Genomic DNA, 22,321 nt, shown 5'->3' with positions numbered 1-22,321 from the left:
GTGATTTACACAAAACTGCACACAAATCCCCAGGTATTGTATTTGCAGGGATGATGCACCTGACTCCATGTTCTCAGAAGGCTCATTTATTACTTTATTACACTATATTATATTAAATAATAATATACTAAAGAATACAGAAAGGGTACTTACTGAATGCTAAAAAGATAATAATGAAAACTCGTGACTCTTTCCAGAGTCCTGACACAGCTTGGCCTTGATTGGCCAAAGAGTGAAAACAACTCACAGCAGAATCCAATGGAACAATCACCTGTGGGTAAACAATCTCCAAACACATTCCACATGAGCACAGCACAGGAGAAGCAAATGAGGTATGAATTGTTTTCCTTTTTTCTGAGGCTTCTCAGCTTCCCAGGAGAAAAACCTTGGGTGAAGGGATTTTTTCAGAGAATGTGAATGGCACACACAGGTGCAGAGCACTGGGAGCACTGCCTGCATCCCCCAGGATCCATCTGCAAAACAAACAGGCAGGGATAGAACATGGAGCAGGTCTTTGCTCACTGATGTTTGCGATCTGTGCTCCAAAATATTATTTTTAGTGTTCCATGATCCCAGAATCATGGGATGGTTTGAGATGGAAGAGACTTTAAAGCTCTTCCCATTCCCACCCCCTATATGGGCAGGGACACCTTCCACTGTCCCAGGTGGCTCCAAGCCCTGTCCAGTCTGGCTTTGGACACTTGCAGGGATGGGGAGTCCACAACCTCCTGGGAAAACTGTTCCAGCAGCTCCCTGCCTTCCAGGGATGGTCCAACCATTCCCTCCATTGCAGAGCCCAGAGCCCCAGCATGGGGAGGACAAAGCTCTGGCAGAATGGCTGAGGAGGAAAGGCTGAAGGTCAGGCAGTGGTTTCAGGAAGGCTTGGGAACCCCAGCTGGCAGGAGCAGCTCCAGGCTCTCACCTCTAAAATTCTGCCAAAGATGTAACTCCACACCAACAGGAACCTCCCCTCTGGAGCTGAGCCCCAGCTGCTCCACGTGGCTCATGCTGAGGAATTTGGTTTCTGAAGAGGAAACCTTTTACACTCTGAAGTCTTAAATATTATTGTTCCCTGTTGAGTGTGGGTTAAACGAGGAAAACAGTGATACTTTTCTCACTGGCTCTTTTGCAGCTCTTCTACAGGCATATAAAAACAATAATGAGCCAGTCAAGCACTTTAAGCAGTCAGGCAATGATAAATGAGACCCACTAAAACCCTTCTGTCTTTGCCAAGGGCGCTCTGGATTATACTTGAACCTGTTTTAACCTTAGCACTTAACCTTCTTTTCCACAAAGTTGCCTTTGCATGCTACAACCATGATGGAGCTCAAAATAACAAGTCAAAGAAATGGTTTCCTGAGAGAAAAAGGAATATTTGCTTTACAGTCAGGGCTGGGGTTTAAGTGTACTTTATGTGCTTGCTAAACCTCAGAATTTTAAAGGAATGGGGACATAATTCCATGTTACTAGTAAGAGAGGGAGGAAAGGCATGAAATGCAGCATCAAAGTATTCTTTATGTCAGCTTGGCATGAAAAATGTGGAGAAAGAATATAGGTAAGCATTACTTCCAGCAATCATAGAATCCCAGAAACACTGAGGTTGGAAAAGACCTCCAGGATCATCGAGTCCAAGCTGTGCCTGATCCCCGCCCTGTCCCCAGCCCAGAGCCCTGAGTGCCACATCCAGGAATTCCTGGGACACCTCCAGGGATGGGCACTCCAACCCTCCCTGGGCAGTTCCAAGGCCTGAGCCCCCTTTCCATGGGGAAATTCCCGCTGTGCCCACCCTGAGGCCGTTCCCTCTGCTCCTGTCCCTGTTCCCTGGAGCACAGCCCGACCCCTGGGCTGTCCCCTCCTGCCAGGAGCTGTGCAGAGCCACAAGGGCCCCCTGAGCCTCCTTTGCTCCAGGCTGAGCCCCTGCCCAGCTCCCTCAGCCCCTCCTGGTGCCTGGAAGGAACAGGCTGCCCATGCCAGTGTGGCCCCTTGTCCTCTGCTGCTCCTGTTTGCCTCTCTGCATCTCCTCCCCATCCCCACCAGCCCAGGCACTGCTCACAACCATTCCCCTTCCTCCAGCCCTTTCTCCCTCTCCAAGGGCACACTGGCAGGGCAGAAAAGCCCAGTTCCAGACACTCAGCTCAGGAACAGGACACCAAACCTCTGCTGTGGACGTGTCCAGCTGGATCTCAGAATTAGGGAATTGTTAAGGTTAGAAAATACGTCTGAGATCACCGAGTCCAACCCACAGCACCACCCCCATGGTCACTGTTAACCCTGTCCTCAAGTGCCACATCCATAATTCACATTTCCAGGGGCAGCTGTTGAGTGCCCTGCCCTGGTTGTTAAGATCCAATGCTAACAACCTTTTCTGTGAAGAAGTTTTCCCAAATTTTCCCTAATATTCAATCTAAACCTCCCTTGGAGCTATTTGATGCTGTTTTATCTCTTACCCTTACTTTAGGAATGTGAGATTCCCTGTGACTAGCAAGGATCATATGCTTCAAACTGGGATTTACTGCATCACTGTTGCAATTACTGATACAAACTCATCATCTGCATCTTTGAACCATCATCATCTTTAACAATCAGGTGCCCACACCTTGACTGACAAACACCACAGGAGAACCCGGGTGCACACCACATAGCTGGAATATCACACAGCTGGATGTGCCTGGACTGAAAGAGGAGAGGAATTATTCCAAGTGAGAAGCACTGCAGGGAGATGGAGCTGCTTGGGCACAGCTCAGAGAAGGGGTGAACCACAGGGTTTCTCAGCACCAAAGCCACAGTGCTGGTTTCTGGTTTTGTTGGGTTTAATCAAAGTGTGTCTTTTTTGAAAGACAAGTGGGATTACAAGAACATGCTTGACTCAAGACACTTATTTCACTTCCTGACAGAAAAAAAAAAAAAAAAAAAAAAAAAAAAAACAACAAAACAACCAAACCATGGGAAGACCAGAATACACAAAGGACCACCAGTAACTGTGTTAACAACTGACAGCTCTTCCCCAGGTTTCAACATTACTTTGTAAATGGGGACTGTACTAACCTGCCTTATTTACAACAAAATAAATGCACATCACATTTCCCTGTCCCTGGTAACTAAACTGTCCTTGCCTGATCTCCAGAAATAGTTTGTCACACAAATTTACCTGTGGTAACTGTGCTGCAACACCTGGTGTTAGATGGGTTTGAAACATGGGAAGAAAATATGCTGCAGTTAATTGTTCCAACCAACAGCCACGGGCACCCCCAGTGGAGGAGTGATTTAGGCTCAGAAACCCCCATCAGCATTAGCAGCATTCCAAAGTGGAAGGGAGGTAATGCTTTACCTCAGGATGCTGTGCAGCCTGCAGGCACTTGCAGCAGCTCTCTGGGGTTTGCAGAGCTGCAGTAGCTGGGGGTGTTCAGGTACTCTGTGTACCTGATTTGCAAATGCAGTAAGAAAGGCCTTCAAAATGCTTTTTGAGCAAAGACATTTGCAGAAAAATCGGTTTGGTTTCAATTCCTCCCAACCAGGAATGATGGATTTTCTCGTGTCCATACAAAATCACAGCCCGTGTCATTCTCTGCAGCACGTTAAAGCAATTCCCCTCCCTCAGTTAAAGTTTAATCAATTTTCATAATAAATGTTTAATAGGAAACATAAACCAGAAAAACAGCCCTTGTCCCAAGGAGATGGCAGTTTTATTGCCAACCCAAAGAGAGGAGTGAGAGCCTTGGATTGACTGGGGGCTGTGGGGGCTCCGAGCTGGGCAGGATTTCCCACCAGGACCTGAGGAGCAGGATGCAGAGCTGAGGTCCTGTCACAGACATCTTTTCATAAAAATCCTTTTTTTAGGATTTTTCCCCTTTCTGAGAAGCTGTGGCCTCAGCAACAAAATGTAAACCATGTTTATCTGCTGCTGTGGAATGCAACAGGTGCATCTGTAATTGGTCTTGGGTGAATGTTTGGGTTTACTGATCACTCATGGCAGAGCTGGGTCTCACTCTGTGCTGGGACACAGAACTTTGTTATTCATTCCTTTTCTATTCTTAGCGTAGCAAGCTTCTGGGAACTTTCTATTCTTTTTAGTATAGGTATAATGTAGTATATATATCATAAAATAATAAAATCAAGGCTTCTGAACATGAGGTCAACATTCTTGCTTCTCTCTTCACCCTGAAAACCCCTTGCAAGCCTTGTAACAAGGTCCCTCCAGGACCTGAGGAGCAGGATGCAGAGCTGAGGTCCCTCCAGGACCTGAGGAGCAGGATGGAGACCTGAGGTCCCTCCATGCACTTTGAGTCTTGCAGCCCTGTGGGCCTACTCCCAGTGCTGGGAATTATTCAGAATTTGAAGCAGAAGAATGAATGAAGCTCGTGCTCCTGAGGATTTTCTTTTCTAACCTCTCCTTGCTCTGTCCCAGGTTCCTCAGGACCCCAAGCAGCATCAGAAGGAACCAGGAGGAGCTGACCTGCCCATCCTTCACACCCACACCTCCCCTGGCATGGTTCCCTGTGCCCCATGGGGAGCACAGCTCTCTGCACCCTCGTTTGATCCTGCTTGTGCTGTGCTGCCAGAGAAGTGTGAGCTGTCTCATTACTGCCAGGCTGCTCCTGGAGAAAGTGGGGCACGTGTTTGTTGGCCAGCTGGTCCCTGTCAGACACAATGTACAACACAAGCACTGACCCTGTTTTTCCTCTCTGGGCTCCAGTTTGGGTCTCTCCCAGCTGCCAGCTTTTGTGAAACTCATAGAAATCACATGGTTTTGGGGCTTCTCCTCTTCTTTCAAATGAAGGAAAATTGCTGAAACCTTCTCTTATCAGGAAATAAACCTAAAACCATCTCCAGAAAGCTCAGAGGTCAGGCTGTCAGAAGCATCTAGCTTTGACTGCCCTTTGAAAAAGGAGACTCATTTGAAAGCAGTAAATTAAATCTCCCTATTCAGAGAAAGCCAGACATGAATAAGCAACTCAGGGCTCCCCCCCACTAACTCAGATGACACCAGGATTTGCCTCAAAACCCCTATAAAATAGAACCTGTGAGTAACAGAACCTGCTCACCTGCAAGAGCAAGATGTAGAGGCAGCACATGGTGAAAAGTTTCCCAGCTCTGCATCACTATTTCCACTACTTAATTCTGAACCAGATGATCCATTTAATGAGGCATCCCAGGGTTTCAGTGTTTTATTTTGCACTGAGATTTTTATTTTAATTAATTTCATGGAAAATAGAAATGCTTTAAGACAAAAAGCTTTCACTTTTCACATGGAAAATCTCATCCCAGGAGACACTTGAACATTTTTCTGGTATCATGCACAAACACCATAGAAAAGTCCTTTCCCTCTTGACCTGTTTTTCTCCAGAGAGATGCAGATGTACAGAGACATCATCACAAGGCTGACCTCTGAGGGTCTTTTTGTTCTACCATGAGATAATGAGGAGAGAATTCTTTTTTGCAGGGATGGCTGCAGTTGTGGGGGCTAACAAAGGGATCTCACCCTCATTAATGTCTTTAGGAGGCAAACTCCACTGGGGTTCTATAAACTGGGACTGCTTTGGCAGCCTGGAGCTCCTCTCCTCCCACAGCTCATCCTGAGCTGCCATGTACTCCCCAGCATCTCCTCTCTCCATGTCTGTCCTGGAATTACTGGGGAATTGTTGGGATTGGTGTGGATCAGCATCAAACTCCTGCCACACCTGACAGAAACAAATCCATGTGTTATTCATGTGCAAGTCACACGTATTTCAGGAGATGCTTCATCATCATTTAGCATTAGTTAATGGCTGTGAGTGATCCTGCAGCATCTGCAGGAGGGATGCTGGCTGCAGCATCTGAGGCCAGGGTGGAGGATGAAAAATGCAGCTCAATTAACAAGGATCAATCTTAACATCCAGCACAGCAGCTCCTTCTCCCCAGCATGATCTCCACCCCCTGGTCATGCTATCCATGGAAACTGTTCCCATCTTTTACATAAAGATTGGTTTAGATGGAAACGTTTGAGAAATGACCAGAGCAGCAGTTTTCCCAAAGCCTTATGGGAAAACTTGCCACTTTTCATTTAAAAAAAATAAAAATCCCTAAACAGTAAATGCTTCAAAGGAAGGAATTAATATATCAGGGTTGTGTGATTGCTGTAAACCCCCCTTCCAGCAGCTCCTGAGCTGAAGAGCACACAACTTGTTATGTTCTGTGAGATCCTGATCCCCACCCTTAACCCTAATCCCAGCAGTATTTCCAGAGAAAAATACCAGTATGATGAACAGGATCTGTACTTCTGAGCAGAATTCTGGTTCACCTGCTCACAGAAACACCAAGAAATCTGGTGGTGAATGTCAGCTCCCATCCAAGGTCCCCTGCAGCTAAACCATCCCATCACAGACGGCTGAGAGTCCCCCCATGTCCCAAGCCATAATTCCATCCCCCATTCAAGGCTGAACTGACACCTCTCTGACATCCTGGTTCATCTTTCACAGGTTCCTCCATCACTGGAGAGCTGCTGAGGAGTTCACAGCTCTGCTGACACCACTTCACACACAACAGAGCCATGAGCTGCTCTTCCCAAGCCTTGCAGGAGGCCCTGGGAGGGATGGAGAGGTTTCCTGGATGTCTCAGCAGTCACCATCCATTTCAGTGCCAGGGAGCAGTGGAGGGTGCTGTTGGAAGTTTAGATAATCAAGGGTTAAGCTTCTATGAATTCCTCCCACTGCTCATTAACTCTCCTCTCCAATTAATTTAGTGTATACATACATATATATATATATATATATATATATATATATATATAAATATATATATATATATATATATATATGGCAACTGCAGTGATGTTTGCTGGGCTGTCATGGAGCCTCATGTGAATCCTGTCCTGCCCTGTCCTCCTGCTGTTCCAGAGCTCCATCATCTTCTCCTGAGCTGGGAGCAGCCTCCTGTCACAGAGCCCTCCAATTGCCCATCTCACAGGAACACAGCTGAATCACCCAGAGCATTGCCTGGGGTTTCTTTATTCCCTTTCCTGGCCTAAGATTAATGTCCCTCAAACCTTCAGGTGAATCACTGTTATGGGATGTGATTCACTGTTTGTTATGGGATTCAGCCCCTTTCATAAAGTAAAATTTTTGCCCTACTCCTCCACTGCATGAGCATAGGACTTCAAAGATCCTGGAAAACATTAATGGAACAAGAAACTAAAAAATGTCTAAATGGGTTGCTTTGATTTTCTTCTTCCAATAATGACAAAACCTTTAAAAAGCAAAATAAATTTTGATAATTTTTAATTTTAATTTCATTTTAAATTACTTTAATTTCATGCCTGTCTTCATATTACATTTATATATTGTCAAAGACATCTTTTGTGAAAAATCCTTTCTTTAGGATTTTCCCTTCTGGGAAGCTGAGGCCCCAGAGAAAGAATGTAAACAATGGTTATCTGCTGCTGTGGAATGCAACAGGTGCACCTGTGATTGGCCCATGTTGGGTGTTTACAATTAAGGGCCAATCAAAGATCGAGCTCTCTCTGGGACAGAATCAGAGAGAGCTCCTTTGTTTATTCATTCCTTTTCTATTCTTAGCTTAGCAAGATTCTGAGACTTTTTCTCTCTATTCCTATTAGTATAGTTATAATGTAATATATATCATAAAATAATAAATCAAGCCTTCTGAAAATGAGGTCAAGATTGTCGCCTCTCTCTTCACCCTGCAACCCTTGCAAGCCCTTTAACAATATATTAGTCTTCATCACTGCTGAAACAGCATCATGAAAACTCAATTTTATAGAGCAGCTAAAACTTGTTTCCACTAAAATTTCTAAAATTTTTGGACCTCCAGCGGTTTAGTTTGGGGGTTTGGGTTTTGGTTTGGGATTCTTTTCATATAGGCAAGGTGGACAGACTCATCTCTATCAGTTTCTCTCAGGAAAGACTCAAATTCCCAAAAAAACTCACACTGGAAGTGAAATGTGGACAACCTTTGGACTGACTGAAAGGAAGCCTACAGAGCTGGCCTGAGACAAGAGCCTGAAATGCCCTTCTCGTGCAAGGCCAGACCAATGTGGGGGAGCACCTGAGGAAGAGATGAAATTTGACTCAGTCTTTTTCACTTCTGATTTTCTTTTCAAATTTCAGTCTCCAAGGAAATCATGAAGCAGAACGAGCTCCTCTGACAGGAGCAGACAACTGAGCAGCTCCTCTTGCTCATGAAAATCCCTGATGGCCCCATTCCCTTGCATGGGCTCCTCTGGGAAATCCAAGTGCAGATTAAACCTCCTTTCATCCATCTCACCCTGAGCAAATATTCGTGCATTTTCCATTACCCTTCACTCCTTCACTTCATGCTCCTTGCCTTAGCACACAGGCTAAATCCTTCCTTCCATGGCACAACAGCAACAAATGATCAAAACAATCCAGCTTTTCTTCAAGTAAAGGCATGTGCTTTGTTGTAAATATTCATGGCTGGGTGGAAATTGGTTCTTGATGGCCCTGAGCACGCTGGTGTCAGTCGTGCTGAAATAACTCTCAGTCTCTTTTACCTCCAAGGGTGAGTTTGTTTTCCTGGTGCAGGTCTCATACATTAATCCACGGCCGATGGAGCCAGACATGACCACCTCATCTACCTAATTTTCCCTCTTAGATTGTTGAGCTTCTGATGCCTGAGAGGTTTCCTCACGGATTTCCATAGGTCAGGAAGTCCCAACAAGCTTCTAGAGGACCATTCTCTTGCACTCATCCCTCAACAAAGTCAACCTGTTTAAGGCTTTTCATCATGACCTCTCAGCAGATGCAGGTGTCAAAATAGACACTGACTTTCACAGCCTTCACATTTAGCCACTGTTATGCTTGCCTGTTTGCCCAATTATCCCATCAAAAAAACCCAAACAAGATTAAAAGTAGTAGCAATTTTATTGGAATAGTTAAAATAAAAAAAATATATAAAATTGGATACAATATTATTTGATTAAAATAAGGGATAATTTGGTTCCAATAATAGCACATAAGCAAAAGAGAACCACGGGGTTACGGAGGGCAGGGTTCTGGGACCCTTGCCACCTCACGTACAAGCTTGCCAAGTGAAAATCATCCCTTATATGCCATGTGTCAATGCCATCTCCTCCCATTTTCGGTTCGTCAAATCTCTATCTCCGCCCTCATTACCATCCTTATCACGCATGCGCCACCACTCGGTTTGGTGGTCGCACAAGTCTTTGGGGGTCATTTTGCATGAAGACCTCTCCTCTTCCTCTTTGTCCTTTAATTCACCTTTGGGTTACACATGCACACCAAGCCAGTACAACGTAAGCCAAGACTAACGTATCACTGCATCTACATATCAAGGCAATAAATCCCTTATAATTAGCATTTTCTGGGTCCCAACCAGGTTCTTGCTCATTTTTAGCAACTGTATCTTCAGCTTCTTTCCTGTGGTCCTTGAGAACATCTGCTGGGAAGGGGGGTGGTGGAACCCCTCCTCTCCCTCTCTTCTTTGGCATTACAACTTTTAACTATTTTATTATTCTCAAATATTAATTACTGTATCAATATTGATTATTGTGTCAATTTTTATCAGCACGAATCATACCTATTTATCACAGCCACAGATCACCATTTCCTCCCTCAGGAAGATCTGAGTCCTCCCCACTCCCAGCCCTCTCATAGCTGTCATCACTTTGTAAGCAAGAAAGTTTTCCATGGGGCTGTTTTCCCAAAGAGCTCTTCCTATGGAATGCTGCAGGATCTCACCAGCCCAGCAGGTAGAGTGGTTTTGGATTTTTGAGTCCCATATAGAGCTGGTGTAGCTGTGGCAGCAACACAATCACCTGACACCCCCCTTATCATGATAGCTTATCACCTTATCACCCTGACCTCGCCAATGGATGCAGAACCCTGCTGCATGGCCAGCCTGACCTGGATGCCACTCCAGGCATAAATCCTGTGACAAATGCCTTTGGGAAGGCATAGGAGGTATCCCTTCTTTTTTTAAGTTTTTCTAAGCCTTCTGATGTTTACATTCTTGTAACAAACTTTCTCACACACTTTATGTAAATAATTATTGTTTTGCATTATTTTATGAAGGAGGAGAAATTTGATGGACTGCTGGTTTGTCCAGTGTCATTGGAGAGGTGGCACTGTCACCCTCCAATCCACTGCCACTTTTGGAAATCTATAAATATTTAAGTCAGAAATTAAACTTCCCTGTTTTTTACCTTGGAGAGCTGCATGTCCACAGTTTCATTTTGTGTCCTGTAGTGACAGGAGGGACTCCAGACCCTGCCAGAGGAGATGGAGATGCTGAGCATGACCTCTTCATCCTGCTGCTCCTCGGGAGCTGCCAGACACATTTTTTGTCAGCAGGAGCTTAGTGATGGATCTGAGGGGTTTTTTTTCTCATGGAATCACCACTGTCTGCTTCTAAAATAAATAGGGGTAGTTTCAGAAAATGGGAAAAGACAGGGGTTTGCTCAGAGAAACTGTGGTGGACTCATTATGGAATCAGAGCTGTGAATGCCTCAATGCTCAGTGCAGACAGAGCTGTCAGCAACTCTGCATTTTAGAGCAATTTTTGCCCTTAGGTCAATAATGCAAACTTGTGCACAGAGTTCACAGAGAGGAAGGTGATTGTCCTCTCAAAGTGGCTTCCATTTCTCAGGAAGGCTGAGGGTGAACTGAGCACGAGAGCAGGTCAGAGATGGCAGAGCTCCTCAGGGTTAGAGCTGTGGTTTCCATCACTGTTGGTGACGAACAATAGGATTTTGGCTCGATGACACCAGGCTGTGTGACACGCTGGAGGGAAGGGATGGGATCCAGCAGGACCTGGATAGGCTGGAGAACTGGGAATGTGTGACCCTCACAAAGTCCATCAAGGCCAAGTGCAAGGTCCTGCAAGGCTGTTTGGCCTGGAGCAGAGAAGCTCTGGAGAGACTGATATCCTTTAGAGCCCCTTCCAGTGCCCAAAGGGGTCCAGGAGAGATGGAGGTAAAGGGTGTGTAGGGACAGGACAAAGGGGAATGCCTTTAAACTGAAGGAGAGCAGGTTTGGATATTAGGAGAACATGCTTCTGGGAGGGTGGGGAGGCCCTGGCAGAAGATGCCCAAAGAAGCTGTGGCTGTCCCTGGATCTCTGCAAGTGACCAAGGCCAGGCTGAATGAGGCTTGGAGCAGTCTAGGATAGAAGGTTCCCATGGTGGAGAGTGGAACAGGATGATTTAAAAGTCCCTTCTAACCCAAACCATTCCAGGTTTCTATGTTTCTATGAAAAAATTAGATGCTCCAAAAATAGCAAAAGGATTTAAGACCCAGCAGGTCTGCACCTGCTTTCTGTTATAGAATCATAATTCAGCTTGGAAGGGACCTCAAGAGGCCACAGGCCCTCACTGAAGTCAGACCTGTTTTCATTTTTTATCAAGTGAAAATTTCTCCTGTTTAACTGCATGACAACTGGTTTAGATTTTCACCCATTTCTGTCCATGGGTTCTGGTAGTCAGAACCTCTCAGGGAAGGTTTAGATTAAACCCACAGCAGTCACACCATGATTTTTCCCAGGGCATCACTGCATTTGGTCAGATAAACACAAAGATTCCTCAAGAGGGGACATCTGGGATGTTGTTTATTATGTGCCAAGAAGACTCCAAGGGATCCTTGTATGGAGGGGTATGGACAAGCTCTGTTGCTCTACTTTACCTCTCCAGCTGGAAACCATGCTGGGGTTTTTATATATTCCAGTGTCTTTCCTGGCCTTTACTTCTAGCTTCGGACATGACTAGAGTAATTCTGGTTCCTGCAGACAGAGCACAAGTACATGTGAAACCTTCCTGTGGTTTCACCCTCCACCCACTGCAGACAGCAAACTGCACCCAGGAGAACTCACACAAGGCCAGTTGTCAGGGAGAGCCTGTGACATGAACTGTGTTAGTCACAGAGAGCCAGGGGCCAAGGAGGCACCAGGACAGAGTGCCAGGTGATTATCAGATTTGCTCTCTGTTGTTGACAACCTTGGCTCTCCACTGCTTTGGGCACTTCAGTTCTCAGTGTCTGTCCAGGAGAAATGAGCTGAAGCACAAGAAGATGCACTCAGAGGTATTTCCAGCACTAAGAAAAGCCTCACACAATTCCCAGGACAATTCTGATAAACCCTGGCAGCCCTCAAACATCTCTACCCTTGGAACTCCAATAACTCCCCCTTTGCTCAGCAGTTCTTCCCCATTCCAAGGGTGGATTTGCATTTTCTCCAGCTCCAGCTGCTATTTGGAGTGCAAACCCCTGGGCAGGTGGGGTGTGGAGGACAGAGAAGCTCTCATTTGGACTCCTGATAAATAACTCTAACAAATGAGAATCACTCAGGAGTGAGGAGTGGCTCTTGCTCTCCTCCAAACCAAGTGCCAGCTGCTCCAGCAAGGGAAGCTGAGCCCACATCTGGCTCTTACACAGATTCTTTGTCCTTCCTCTCCCAGGGCCCTCCCCATGCCTCATCTCCCTCATCATCCATCCCCCTCTGCTCTCCAGCTGGCTCTGACAACTTTGGCTGTGCCTCTTCCTGACACTTCCCACTGTTTAAATTATTCCCATCTCAAAGTCTGAGTGAGGGAGGGCAGCATGCTGGCTAAGAAACAGCTCAAAACACATCCAGAGCCTTTTCAAAGATCTTAAAGGAGGACTGTAATTGTTCTGGTCAGGTCTGCAGTCAGATCAGCACCCCAAATGTGGAGCACCAATGCCCCAAGTTAACAACCTGCAGCCCATTTCTGCAGCTTCTCTCCTTTGGAGTTGTTTCACCCAGTGTTCATACTTCCAGTAAGGACTGGGAGAAAAACACTCAAGGGAAAAACAGGTTTACATTTAAAGGTATAAAGTAATTATTATTAACACAGTCAGAGGAGGATAATGAAAAGTAAAATAAGCCCCTAAAACACCTTTTTTTCCCCCAGCCCCTCCCTCCTTCCCACTGACAGCACAGGGAGACAGGGCATGGGGAGGGGGGGGGTTTGGTCAGTTCATCACTCTTTTTCTGTTCATTTAGGGAGAGGAGTATTTTTTTCTGCTATGCCATGGGGTCCCTCCATGGGCACTCTTCCCAAAACTGCTGTGGCATGGGTCACTCATCCACAAGGTGCAGTCCTCTAAAGACAGGCTGCTCTATTTGAAAGCAAGGGCTCTCTCTCTCTCCCTCTATCTCTGGGAGCAGGGGCCCTCTCTCTGCATTTGGGTCTCGCCCTGGATCACAGCTTTCTCCAGCATCCACCCTCTCTGGTGGGAACACTTCTCTCACAGGCTGTGAGGGGATTTCTGCATCCCCATGGACCTCATGGGCGGCAAGGGAGCCAGCCTGCTTCACCACAGTCCTCACCATGGCCTGCACAGGAATCTTGGCTCCAGCACTTGGAGCACTTCCTCCCCCTCCTTTTCCACTGACCTTGGTGCCACCACGTTGTTTTCCCTCACATCTCCTCACTTCCTCCTCTTCTCTGACTAGAAGAAAAACTGCTGCCCTGTCCTAGATTGCAAGGCAATGTGTATTCTATTGCCATCTGTCAGAGGTGGGGCAGTTATCTTCTGTTCATTGAGCAGTTTTCTTTATCTCTTCCACACCCACTCCTCCCTCCAGGGAGACATGTGCTGATAACAGCTATTGAATGTCCCTGCATGGCTGATAAAAATTACAGCATCCCATTGGGAGAGGTTCTGCCCAGGGGGAGGAGCCAAGCATTCCTACCTGGATAGAATCTGAGTTTCTGGGACACCAGAACAGCCTTTCCACTGGATTCCCAGAGGAACAGCAGCTGCCTCTTCCACTGGATCCTCAGAGGAAGAGACTGCACCTTTCTCCAGGATCCCTGCTCCAGCAGAACCACCCCTGACACTGCAGGAGGGCTGAGCCACAATTCCAATGGGACTGCTGCCAACACCCCACAGGGTGTCATGTTGGGGTCTGACTCTGTCAGTGTTGGTTTGTATTACTGCATTATTTATTTTATTTTTATTTTCTTCCCTAATAAAGAACTGTTATTCCTGCTCCCATATGATTCCCTGAGAGCCCCTTAATTTCAAATTTATAACAATTTGGAGGGAGGGGGTTTACAGTTTCCATTTCAGGGGAAGCTCCTGCCTTCCTTAGCAGACACCTGGCTTTCCAAACCAAGACATGCCCGTAGCTACCACTGCCAACAAGTTCCACCAATTCAAAGATATTGCAAAATCCTGCAGCACCGAGAAGTTGATCTTGTCTGGGTTCTGCCTTGGGGAATTGCTCATCCTGCTTTCCCTGCCAGCTCCACCACTGCCATGTGGATGCTAATTAATGCCTCTGTTCATTCAGGCACTGCCAAGGCGAGGCTGCCCCACTGCCGCTGCCCCTCTGCCTGGCAGGGCTGGCTGGAGGCAGCCAGGCAGGGGAGGCTCATGGCTGGCATGGCCCCAGCAGCGCTGCCAGGCCACCCTGGGTAAAACAGCGATGTTGCAGTGTGTTGCAATATCCTGTTTTAAACTTCCCAGTCCCTTCCCAGGTGTGACAATACCTCTCTTCCCCTTCCCCCTTGACCCCTGCTGGGCTGTCAAATCAGTTTTAGCATTCCAGCAAGGCCATCGTGTGGTTGGTCAGGTTCAAAGGATGCAATTCAGGCCTGGGGTCATTGGCCTGTCTGTGTGTCCCTCGTCCCCTGAGATCCTCCTCCTCCCACCTGGTTGGTGCTCACCTGTCCCTTCCCCTCCCCCTGTCCCTGGGCTTAAATTCAGCCAGGACCATGTGGTCAGCATTCTGTTGGAGCTGTTACCAAGATTCAGATGCCTGTGACCATGTAATAAACTCTGGCTATTAACCCTCCAGCAGAATCCATCTCCTTTTCCTCCTCACCTTAGCCTGAAGCCTGCCCACCTGAGGTAAACTGAGTTTCTACAAGCCTGGACTTGTTCCAGTGCCTGCTGCAACATCCAGCCAGCCAAAAGTGTCTCTGAGGTGAAATATCACAGTTGCCGCCTTTGGCCCAGCAGCAAGGGTCAGACTAGCCCAGGCACAATCTACCTGGTAATATTGGGATCTTATTCCAATACAGCGGGTGATGTTTTGTACTTTCTTCTTAAGTATGTCATCACAGAGGTGTTGCCAACCTCTCTAACTGGGCCAGCAGCATGTCCTTCTTCAGAGCCATCAGAGACTGGCTCTGTCAGACATGGTGGAAGTTTCTATCAGCTTCTCACAGAAGCCACCCCTGTGGCCCCTGCGCAATGAAAAACCAGGCTGTGCCAAAACAACACATAGTATTAAAGGATTTAAAACTGGATTTGCCATCAAAAGGCCCCACTGAAGCTGCACAGCTTTCATTAGATTTTAACACTATTGACCATTCCAACCCAGGAATGGTTTTTCATGAGCATTGATCCCAACTGGCATCTAGCCATGAAACTTCTGCAAAATATAAAATATTATTCTACCATTTTTTAATAAATAAAGGAAATACAGACCCCATCAGTGTAACAAGGAACTACCACACCCACAAATCCTTACAGGCCCGAGATTTCAATCCAGTAAACCACTGGGTGGAATGAGGGTCTGCACTTCCCAAGGGCAGGGTTTCCTAGATACCTGAGCCAGGAGCAATCCACCTCCTTTTAGACACCCAATGAGACACCACCAGCAGCAAAATTAAAACCCTGCACTCCCTCTGTGCCTGTGCCCACACCCAGACCCTCAACAGTACCTGCAAAATTGAGATATTCCAGTGCAGAATGGATTTCCTACATGATTTCCTACTGGAAGAACAGCCTGTTTGTGTAAAAGTTATCACTGAATTGCACATCTCATTACTGCACATTTCATAATGGCAGATCTCATTATGGCATCTCAGACTGTGGAGCAAACTTTGGGAAAAAAGTGACTCTCCAGAAAAAATTGGTAAATAAGAAATGTAATGTTTTTCTGAATCAAGCATGCACTATCCTGACTTTTTTTCTTGAATAAAGTGAAAATTGTATAACAGATGAGAATGAACTAGTTAGTCTAAAAAGCCAAAGCTATTCACTAAACATTGGCCTGATAGATATACTAGAAAGAAGGGCAGAAAAAAATATGTATAGAGAAAGTCAGATAGATTGACAGAAACTTGTGCCTTAAAATAGCTATATTCACATGAGATACACTTCATTATGTGGACCCTGTCGGTCAGAAGAATGTGTATTGAAAATAAATGAGTTCTATCCTTCAATTGTCATGGCCACTGGCAATAAATAGACACCTGATGAGGCAGAGCAGGCACGAGGGAAAAGTTTGTGTTAGCTGGAATGACTGGACGTGAGGAAGCACAGCCCAATGCAGCATTTAGCAAAGAGAACACGGTACCACCCCAGACACCCAGAGCAGCCCCCAGAGGCAGGGCCAGGCTGTGCTGGGCAGGCTGTGCTGCTGGGGAGCGTTTCTCAGCTCTGAGGGATCCCATTCCTCTGCTGCTCACATTCCCAGCATCCACTCCCAGGCCATCCCATCCCTCACTCCGTGTTTGCCCCATGGGCTGAAAGGGTTTTCAGAGGTTTTCTCCCCATTGCCCCCCACATTTGCTGGGCCCCACACAGCATCCTCCTGCCAGTGCCCCCTGTGACTGCCCAGCATCACCCCAGGCTGGAACAGTGAAGGCAAGGAGCCACCCCAGTGCCCTGGGAAAGAGGCTTTGCTGCACACACCCACAGGCACTCCCAGAACATCACAGCGCCGTGGCCAGGGCTGGTGAGCCCAAGCTGTGCCGGGCTCAGCAGCAGTGGGATGAAGACCCTGATGTCACATGGAGCAGCAGGAGCACAGCTCCTCCAGGAAATGCCATCTGCGAGGTCAGCTCCAACCAGGACCTCCTGGGGGGAGCAATGCAGAAAGCAAGGAGGGGATTTCCTCGGCTGCTGCTCTCAGGCTTCCCTCCTCCACATACTCCAAGGGAATGGCTTTGCTAAAGCGTGTTCTGCCAATTCTCTCTTCTTCACTGGCTTTGCCTACAGCAGAGCTCTGCATTATCTTCCCTGCTGTTCTGTGTGTGGCAATGTCAGCGCACTATCAGCACATCCTGCTAAGACCTGGCTGTTCCCTTTGGGGCATTTCTGCAAAAAGGCTGTGGGTACTCACTCCAGTGTATGGAGAGAGTCCCTGTAAGATCTATGTATTAAATAAGTGGGTCCTTATGGAGAGAGTCCCTGTTAAGATCTATGTATTGTAAGATCTATGTATTAAATAAGTGGGTCCTAGTTACTCCAAACACAGCTACAGCTGCAAAGTCCTTAGTTGGGCAGCAGCTGTAGCTTGTGAAGGTAACTGGAATAAAAAGGGGTGGGTCAAGAGCTCAGGAGGAGTCCCTGAGAAGACATGAAGAACTGTGCTGCAGAGAAAAACAGTTTGGTACGGTATGGGACTTGAGAAATATGAAATACAATAAGATGATAACACCAGTGAGCAGCCCTTAACATGGGAAATGCTGTCTGGGAGCTATTAGGGGGAGAAGGAACAGGAAGTGTAGGGAAAACACAACTCAAGTCCTGTTATTCAAGCAGTGTCAGAGATTTAAACAGGACAGTGGAGGAGGAAGGAGAGTAAAGTCCAGTGTTTTCATTTCAACTCCTGCTCTCCATGCAGCAGCAGCAGCACTGTGGGCTTCATTCAGGGACACCCTGCACACAAACCCCCCAAGGCACCAGAGGGCAGAGCTGGCCAGAGGCAGCACAGAACGGACTCCTCAGCAGCCCCTTATTGCAGAGCTCCTGTTTGGTGCAGCCTCTGCTGCACAGCTCCTGCCTCCTCTGCTCCCAGCTGCCAGAATCTGGGCAGTGGGTATAAAACCCTGGTAGTTCTTCACCCTGATGACATATTGCAGAACTACCCTGGGATTTACACCCTGCTTCCCTTCAGGAAACAAATCAGGCTCCAGTGATGACTCCTCTCCAGCGGGTGCTGCAGCAGGATGGATGTGCTGTCACTGAGCCCGTGTGCAGCTGCAACAGGTTGGTGGTGATTAAATGCAAAATTCATCCAGGACATGAGGTTCTGATTCAGCCTGGAGGCAGCTCACAGACCTTTACAGCATTCTCCCTGTGGAAACACCTACTCATCCTTCAAACAGACACTTTTCCCTGCCTTTTATCTGAGAGGTAAAATCTGGAAGAAAAACAGGGTTGTTGTGTCCCTGCTGAGTGCTACTTCCCGGATTTCCATAACCTGGGGGATTACCTGGAGTCAGGGAGATGGAAGCCCTGCCTCTGTGAGAGACAACGTTGTCTTCTGGCTCAGGTAGGAGCTGCTTTGCACAATGGGCTGAAGTATTGCACTCAATCTCTCACTTTGACAAGGACAAGTGCTGTCAGTCCATAATATCTTGTCTCTTTCTAGCTTGCCGTGATCTGTTTTAGCAGAGCATTTATTTGGCAGACAGGGAATGTTTGTCTTTCTGGAAACTACAGTATTCCCCATGAGAAAAAAAATTTAAAATCATTGTTTCAGAAGCAATTATCTCAAAAACTCAATAGCTAGGGGTGACACCCTGCTGGGTCCCAGGAGGGCTGCCAAGAGCTCCTGTCTTCTGCTTTTCAACGTCCTTTTTAAGCCCTGCAGGTGCTTTGAAAGTGTGGTTGCTCCCTGGCTTTGAGGTTTTTGCTTTTGGCTAGTTCTTATTTCATTCCTGGCAAGTCCACAGGCAGAATAGCTCCCACTCCCCACACTTTGCCACAGTCAAGAGAGGTCTATCCATTCTCCAGGGATTTGACCTGACTTCCTCTTTTGTCCCCTGGACTTTTGGATCTGTTTCTCCTTTTTTATCCCATTCTCCAGACCTGCTCATACGTGGCTTCCCTTTAGCAAGCTCCTCTCCTTGGAACTTGGTTGATGCCTTCCTACAGCTTGGATGACCCAACCTGTGCTCAGACCTGCCCAGGGAGCAGAAACAAGGGAATGGTTTGCCTGAATGGCCAGTTTGAAATAGACACACATCAGAGATATGCACAGGTAATCACTTATGTGTACAATTCTATGTTCTTGCTCCAAGGTGTAAAGACAGCACAGCCCAGGACATGGCAATGACTTTGGTGCTGGAGTCAGTTGGACTCATTTGTTCAGAGATCCAAAGCAGCACAGATAGAAAACATTCCATTCTTCCAAAACAAAACAAAGATTCTGCTGATGAACCCGGGGATCACAAACCCTGCCCAGGACCTGCTCTCTGCAGGACACACCATAACTAGCAGAACAACCAGCAGAACTCACAAGCAATAATCACCTGAAACCTGTAACATTGCTGACTCCAGGATCACAGAGCCAAGGCACTGCCCAGCACGGCCTGAGAGCACAGTGGGACTCAGCCCGGAGCCCAGCACGCCCCAGCTCAGCCAGGGTGGGGCTCAGCCCCCTCTGCAGCCCCTGCCCAGTCCCCTCACTGCCCCGGCGGCACAGAGGGGCATCACTTCAGCCAGGCAACCTCCTGGTAATTTTTATTTTACACTGACACATTTACCACCACAGCACCCAGGCCAGCCTGCGCTGCCATCAGGGTGCCAGCCAGAAGCTGGAAACTCAGAGCAGCTCCTTCTCTCAGCATGCTCAAGCACCCGGCTCGCTCCACCTCCCCCTCTCAGAGCAGACTGGGATCAGAGCTCAGCCTCTCAGTTGCTTTTCCTCTCCTTCTCTTTCCCCTCCTTTCATCTAACACAGCACAGGAAGGACACAGCACCAGGCAGGTACCCAGCTGCTACCCACACTCTGCAGCAAACCAGAATTTATGAGCCATGAACACCAGGAACAAGAAGAAAAATTTCCCCTTACAGAGTTCCAGCAACGCTGCAAACACCTGGAAAGACACAGCTGGAAAGTGCTCAGACCAGCCCTGAGCACCTGCCCTTCTTGCTGGCTCTGTCCAGCCCTCTCTGCTTCCTTCAGCTGGCTGACATCCACTGGCCATGGCAAGAGACCCTCAGGCCCCCTGTGATGTTCAGCAGCATCCATCTGACCCTGAGCAAACACTGCGAGCTGTGGGCCTTACTCAGCATGGAGGCTGGACCTGCTACAAACCCTTTGCAGGTCTGGCCCCATAAAACCCCCATTAGGACTCCAACAAACAAACTTCAGCTCAACAGGCTTCCTCCTGCTCCTCCTGTGCCATGCCAGAGCCTGGCAGCCACTGTCTTACCACACCAGACCCACAGAGCTTGGCCAGGGACCTCCAGGGCTGTCCTGGTCCTGCAACACCATGGTCCACATGCCCAGAGAAGAGAAAAACAGAGTGTCTGCTCATACTCACAGTTTTGAAGTCCTTGTGGTTGCACTCCTGGCCCCTGAACTTGCAGTACAGCATCATATCCTTCAGGTCGTGGCCAACCCGTGCCAGGAACTCTTGCATGCTGAAAACTTTGGGTTTATACTGCTTAAAGTTGGCCTTTTCTTGGAGGGCAGCTAAGACAGCAGGGTCAGCCAGGTGAGGGTTGGGGATCTGCAGGTTGACATCCAGCAGCGCCAGGAGCTCCCCAGCATGGTACAGGTCATTGGTGGTGAGCCGGGAGAAGCGGAACTCGTTGAGGTTACAGATGGTGACAGCAGGAAACACCAGGCTGTTCGCCACCACCTCGTCCACTTTGGTCACATGCTGGTAGGAGAAGTAAAAAGCCACCCTGTCCGAGCTCTCCACCAGGAGCAGACCCAGCGAGCCCACAAAGGCCAAGGTCCAGAGCAGGCGCCGAATGGTGACCGGCCCGTAGACGAAGACGTGACGGATCCCGTGGAGTGTGGTGGTGTTGGCAAAAATCTGGATGCTGGAAGGCTGCAGGCTGCCCATGCTGCCCTCGCTGGTGCTGTCCTTCAGATCCATAGTTCATTTAAATCCTGGTCCTGCTTTTTGGGTCAGTCTGGAGCCAGAACTGGGATCTGGATCTCTCCCCTCTCCTCTCCAAAGTAATTAAACCCTTTCAGAGGCAGGCAAGGGAAGCAGAGTGAGACCAGCTGCTGCGAGTTTATCCCACGAGCTCAGCAGTAGCTTCGTCGGGGTAAATATTTATATAAAATCCATTCAAACTCTTGCTCTTGATTTCCTCGGCGCGATAAGGAGGGCTGGTTTTATTTAGGGAGACACCAAGGTGATGTGGAAGAGATGTGGGTGGGCAGCGAAAGCTGAGCCAATGGCAATAAAGTCCTCCCCCTGCACACACACACACACAAGCACACACGCGCCGAGGGGAGCTGAGATTAAGCGAGCGAGCCTAAAACAAGCGGAGGCAGCTTCCAGGCTGTTAACTAGTGCGGAAAGCCGAGCATGCTGCTTCCCGCATCTCTTCAGCCCGACCGGGAGATGCTCCCCGAGCTCCGGGGATGCGGCTGCAGGATTCAGGCATCTCTCCTCCTCCCCACCTCTCCATTTTGGGCAGGAAACACCACCCTGAAAACCCAGCCTGTGCTGTCGGTGTGATTTGCAAGGGAAAGGTGGGCAGCTAATTCAGAGGGAGAAATAGGAGAGCAAAAGGGGGAGGGGAAATGAAAGGCTGAAAAATAAAAGAAAAGAAGGGGACTCAGCTGCACGCACGCACGCAGATTGGAAAGAGGTGCATTAACCCGCTTCTCTTTCACACGGCAGCTCCGAGCAAAACCCAGCCAGGGCAAGAGCCGGGCAGCGGAGGGGCTGGAGCATCTCTGCTCTCTGCTCTGTCTTCCTCAGAGCTGCCTCAGAGCTCAGAGCTGCCTCAGAGCCGCCTCAGAGCTCGGAGCTCCCTCAGAGGCGCCTCAGAGTTCAGAGCTGCCTCAGAGCGCCCCAGAGCTGCCTCAGAGCTCAGGGCTACCTCAGACCTCAGAGCTACCTCAGAGCTGCCTCACAGCAGCCTCAGAGTTCAGGGCTAACTCAGAGTCGCCTCAGAGCTCCCCTGCCCTGCAGGACTCTCGGGGAGAAGCGCTGGGAGCCGTGGGTCGCACAGGGATCCGGAGCCCCGCGGCCGAGCAGGGCCGGGCCGGGCCGGGCAGGCCCGGGAGAGGGACCGAGCCCCGCAGCTCCAGCCGGGGCTGTGCCCAGCAGCAGCTCCTGAGCCCTCGGCTCGGCCCCCGGAGGATCTCCAGATGTTCCGTATGCCCCGAAGGCACCTGTGACGGATGTGTTTGGGGAAGGCGCTCCCAGATGTGCACGCAGCCGGGAGGAGGGGGTGGAGAGGAGAAAACTGGATTTTCTACCCAGGAGATGCTGCAGATCCGTGACGATGCCTCGGTGCATGCGTGGTGCGGCTGCGGGAGTGCGAACGAGGGGGATCCGCGCTGAGGTGTGAGGGGCTGGGTCTGAGCAGGGTCGGAGTAACTCCCTCCCACACCGGCTCCGTGAACAGCAGGGGCTTTGCTCGCCTTTTTTCAGACCCAGAGTGAAGCCCCAG

General features: G+C 48.5%; 1 protein-coding gene and 1 long non-coding RNA gene across 2 annotated transcripts in view; one reads left to right on the top strand and one right to left on the bottom strand.

The window, feature by feature from the left end:
* LOC135458624 (acid-sensing ion channel 2) overlaps positions 1-21,030 on the bottom strand; it is a 485,196-nt gene extending 464,166 nt beyond the window's left edge. The window contains exon 1 of the mRNA XM_064733866.1: positions 20,221-21,030. Coding sequence (XP_064589936.1) covers positions 20,221-20,784 — 564 coding nt within the window. The 5' untranslated portion in view covers positions 20,785-21,030. The remainder of the gene's footprint in view (positions 1-20,220) is intronic.
* On the top strand, positions 17,309-20,224 carry LOC135458626 (uncharacterized). The gene is made up of 3 exons (XR_010442912.1): positions 17,309-17,336; positions 17,844-17,935; positions 18,759-20,224. It is a non-coding gene; the product is annotated as an uncharacterized LOC135458626 (long non-coding RNA).
* Positions 21,031-22,321: the final 1,291 nt, after the last annotated feature.

Source organism: Zonotrichia leucophrys, chromosome 27 (assembly GCF_028769735.1).
Source record: "Zonotrichia leucophrys gambelii isolate GWCS_2022_RI chromosome 27, RI_Zleu_2.0, whole genome shotgun sequence".
Lineage (NCBI taxonomy): Eukaryota > Metazoa > Chordata > Aves > Passeriformes > Passerellidae > Zonotrichia > Zonotrichia leucophrys.
The sequence above is the reverse complement of the archived record's forward strand: the minus strand, read 5'-3'. Positions and strand labels throughout refer to the sequence as shown.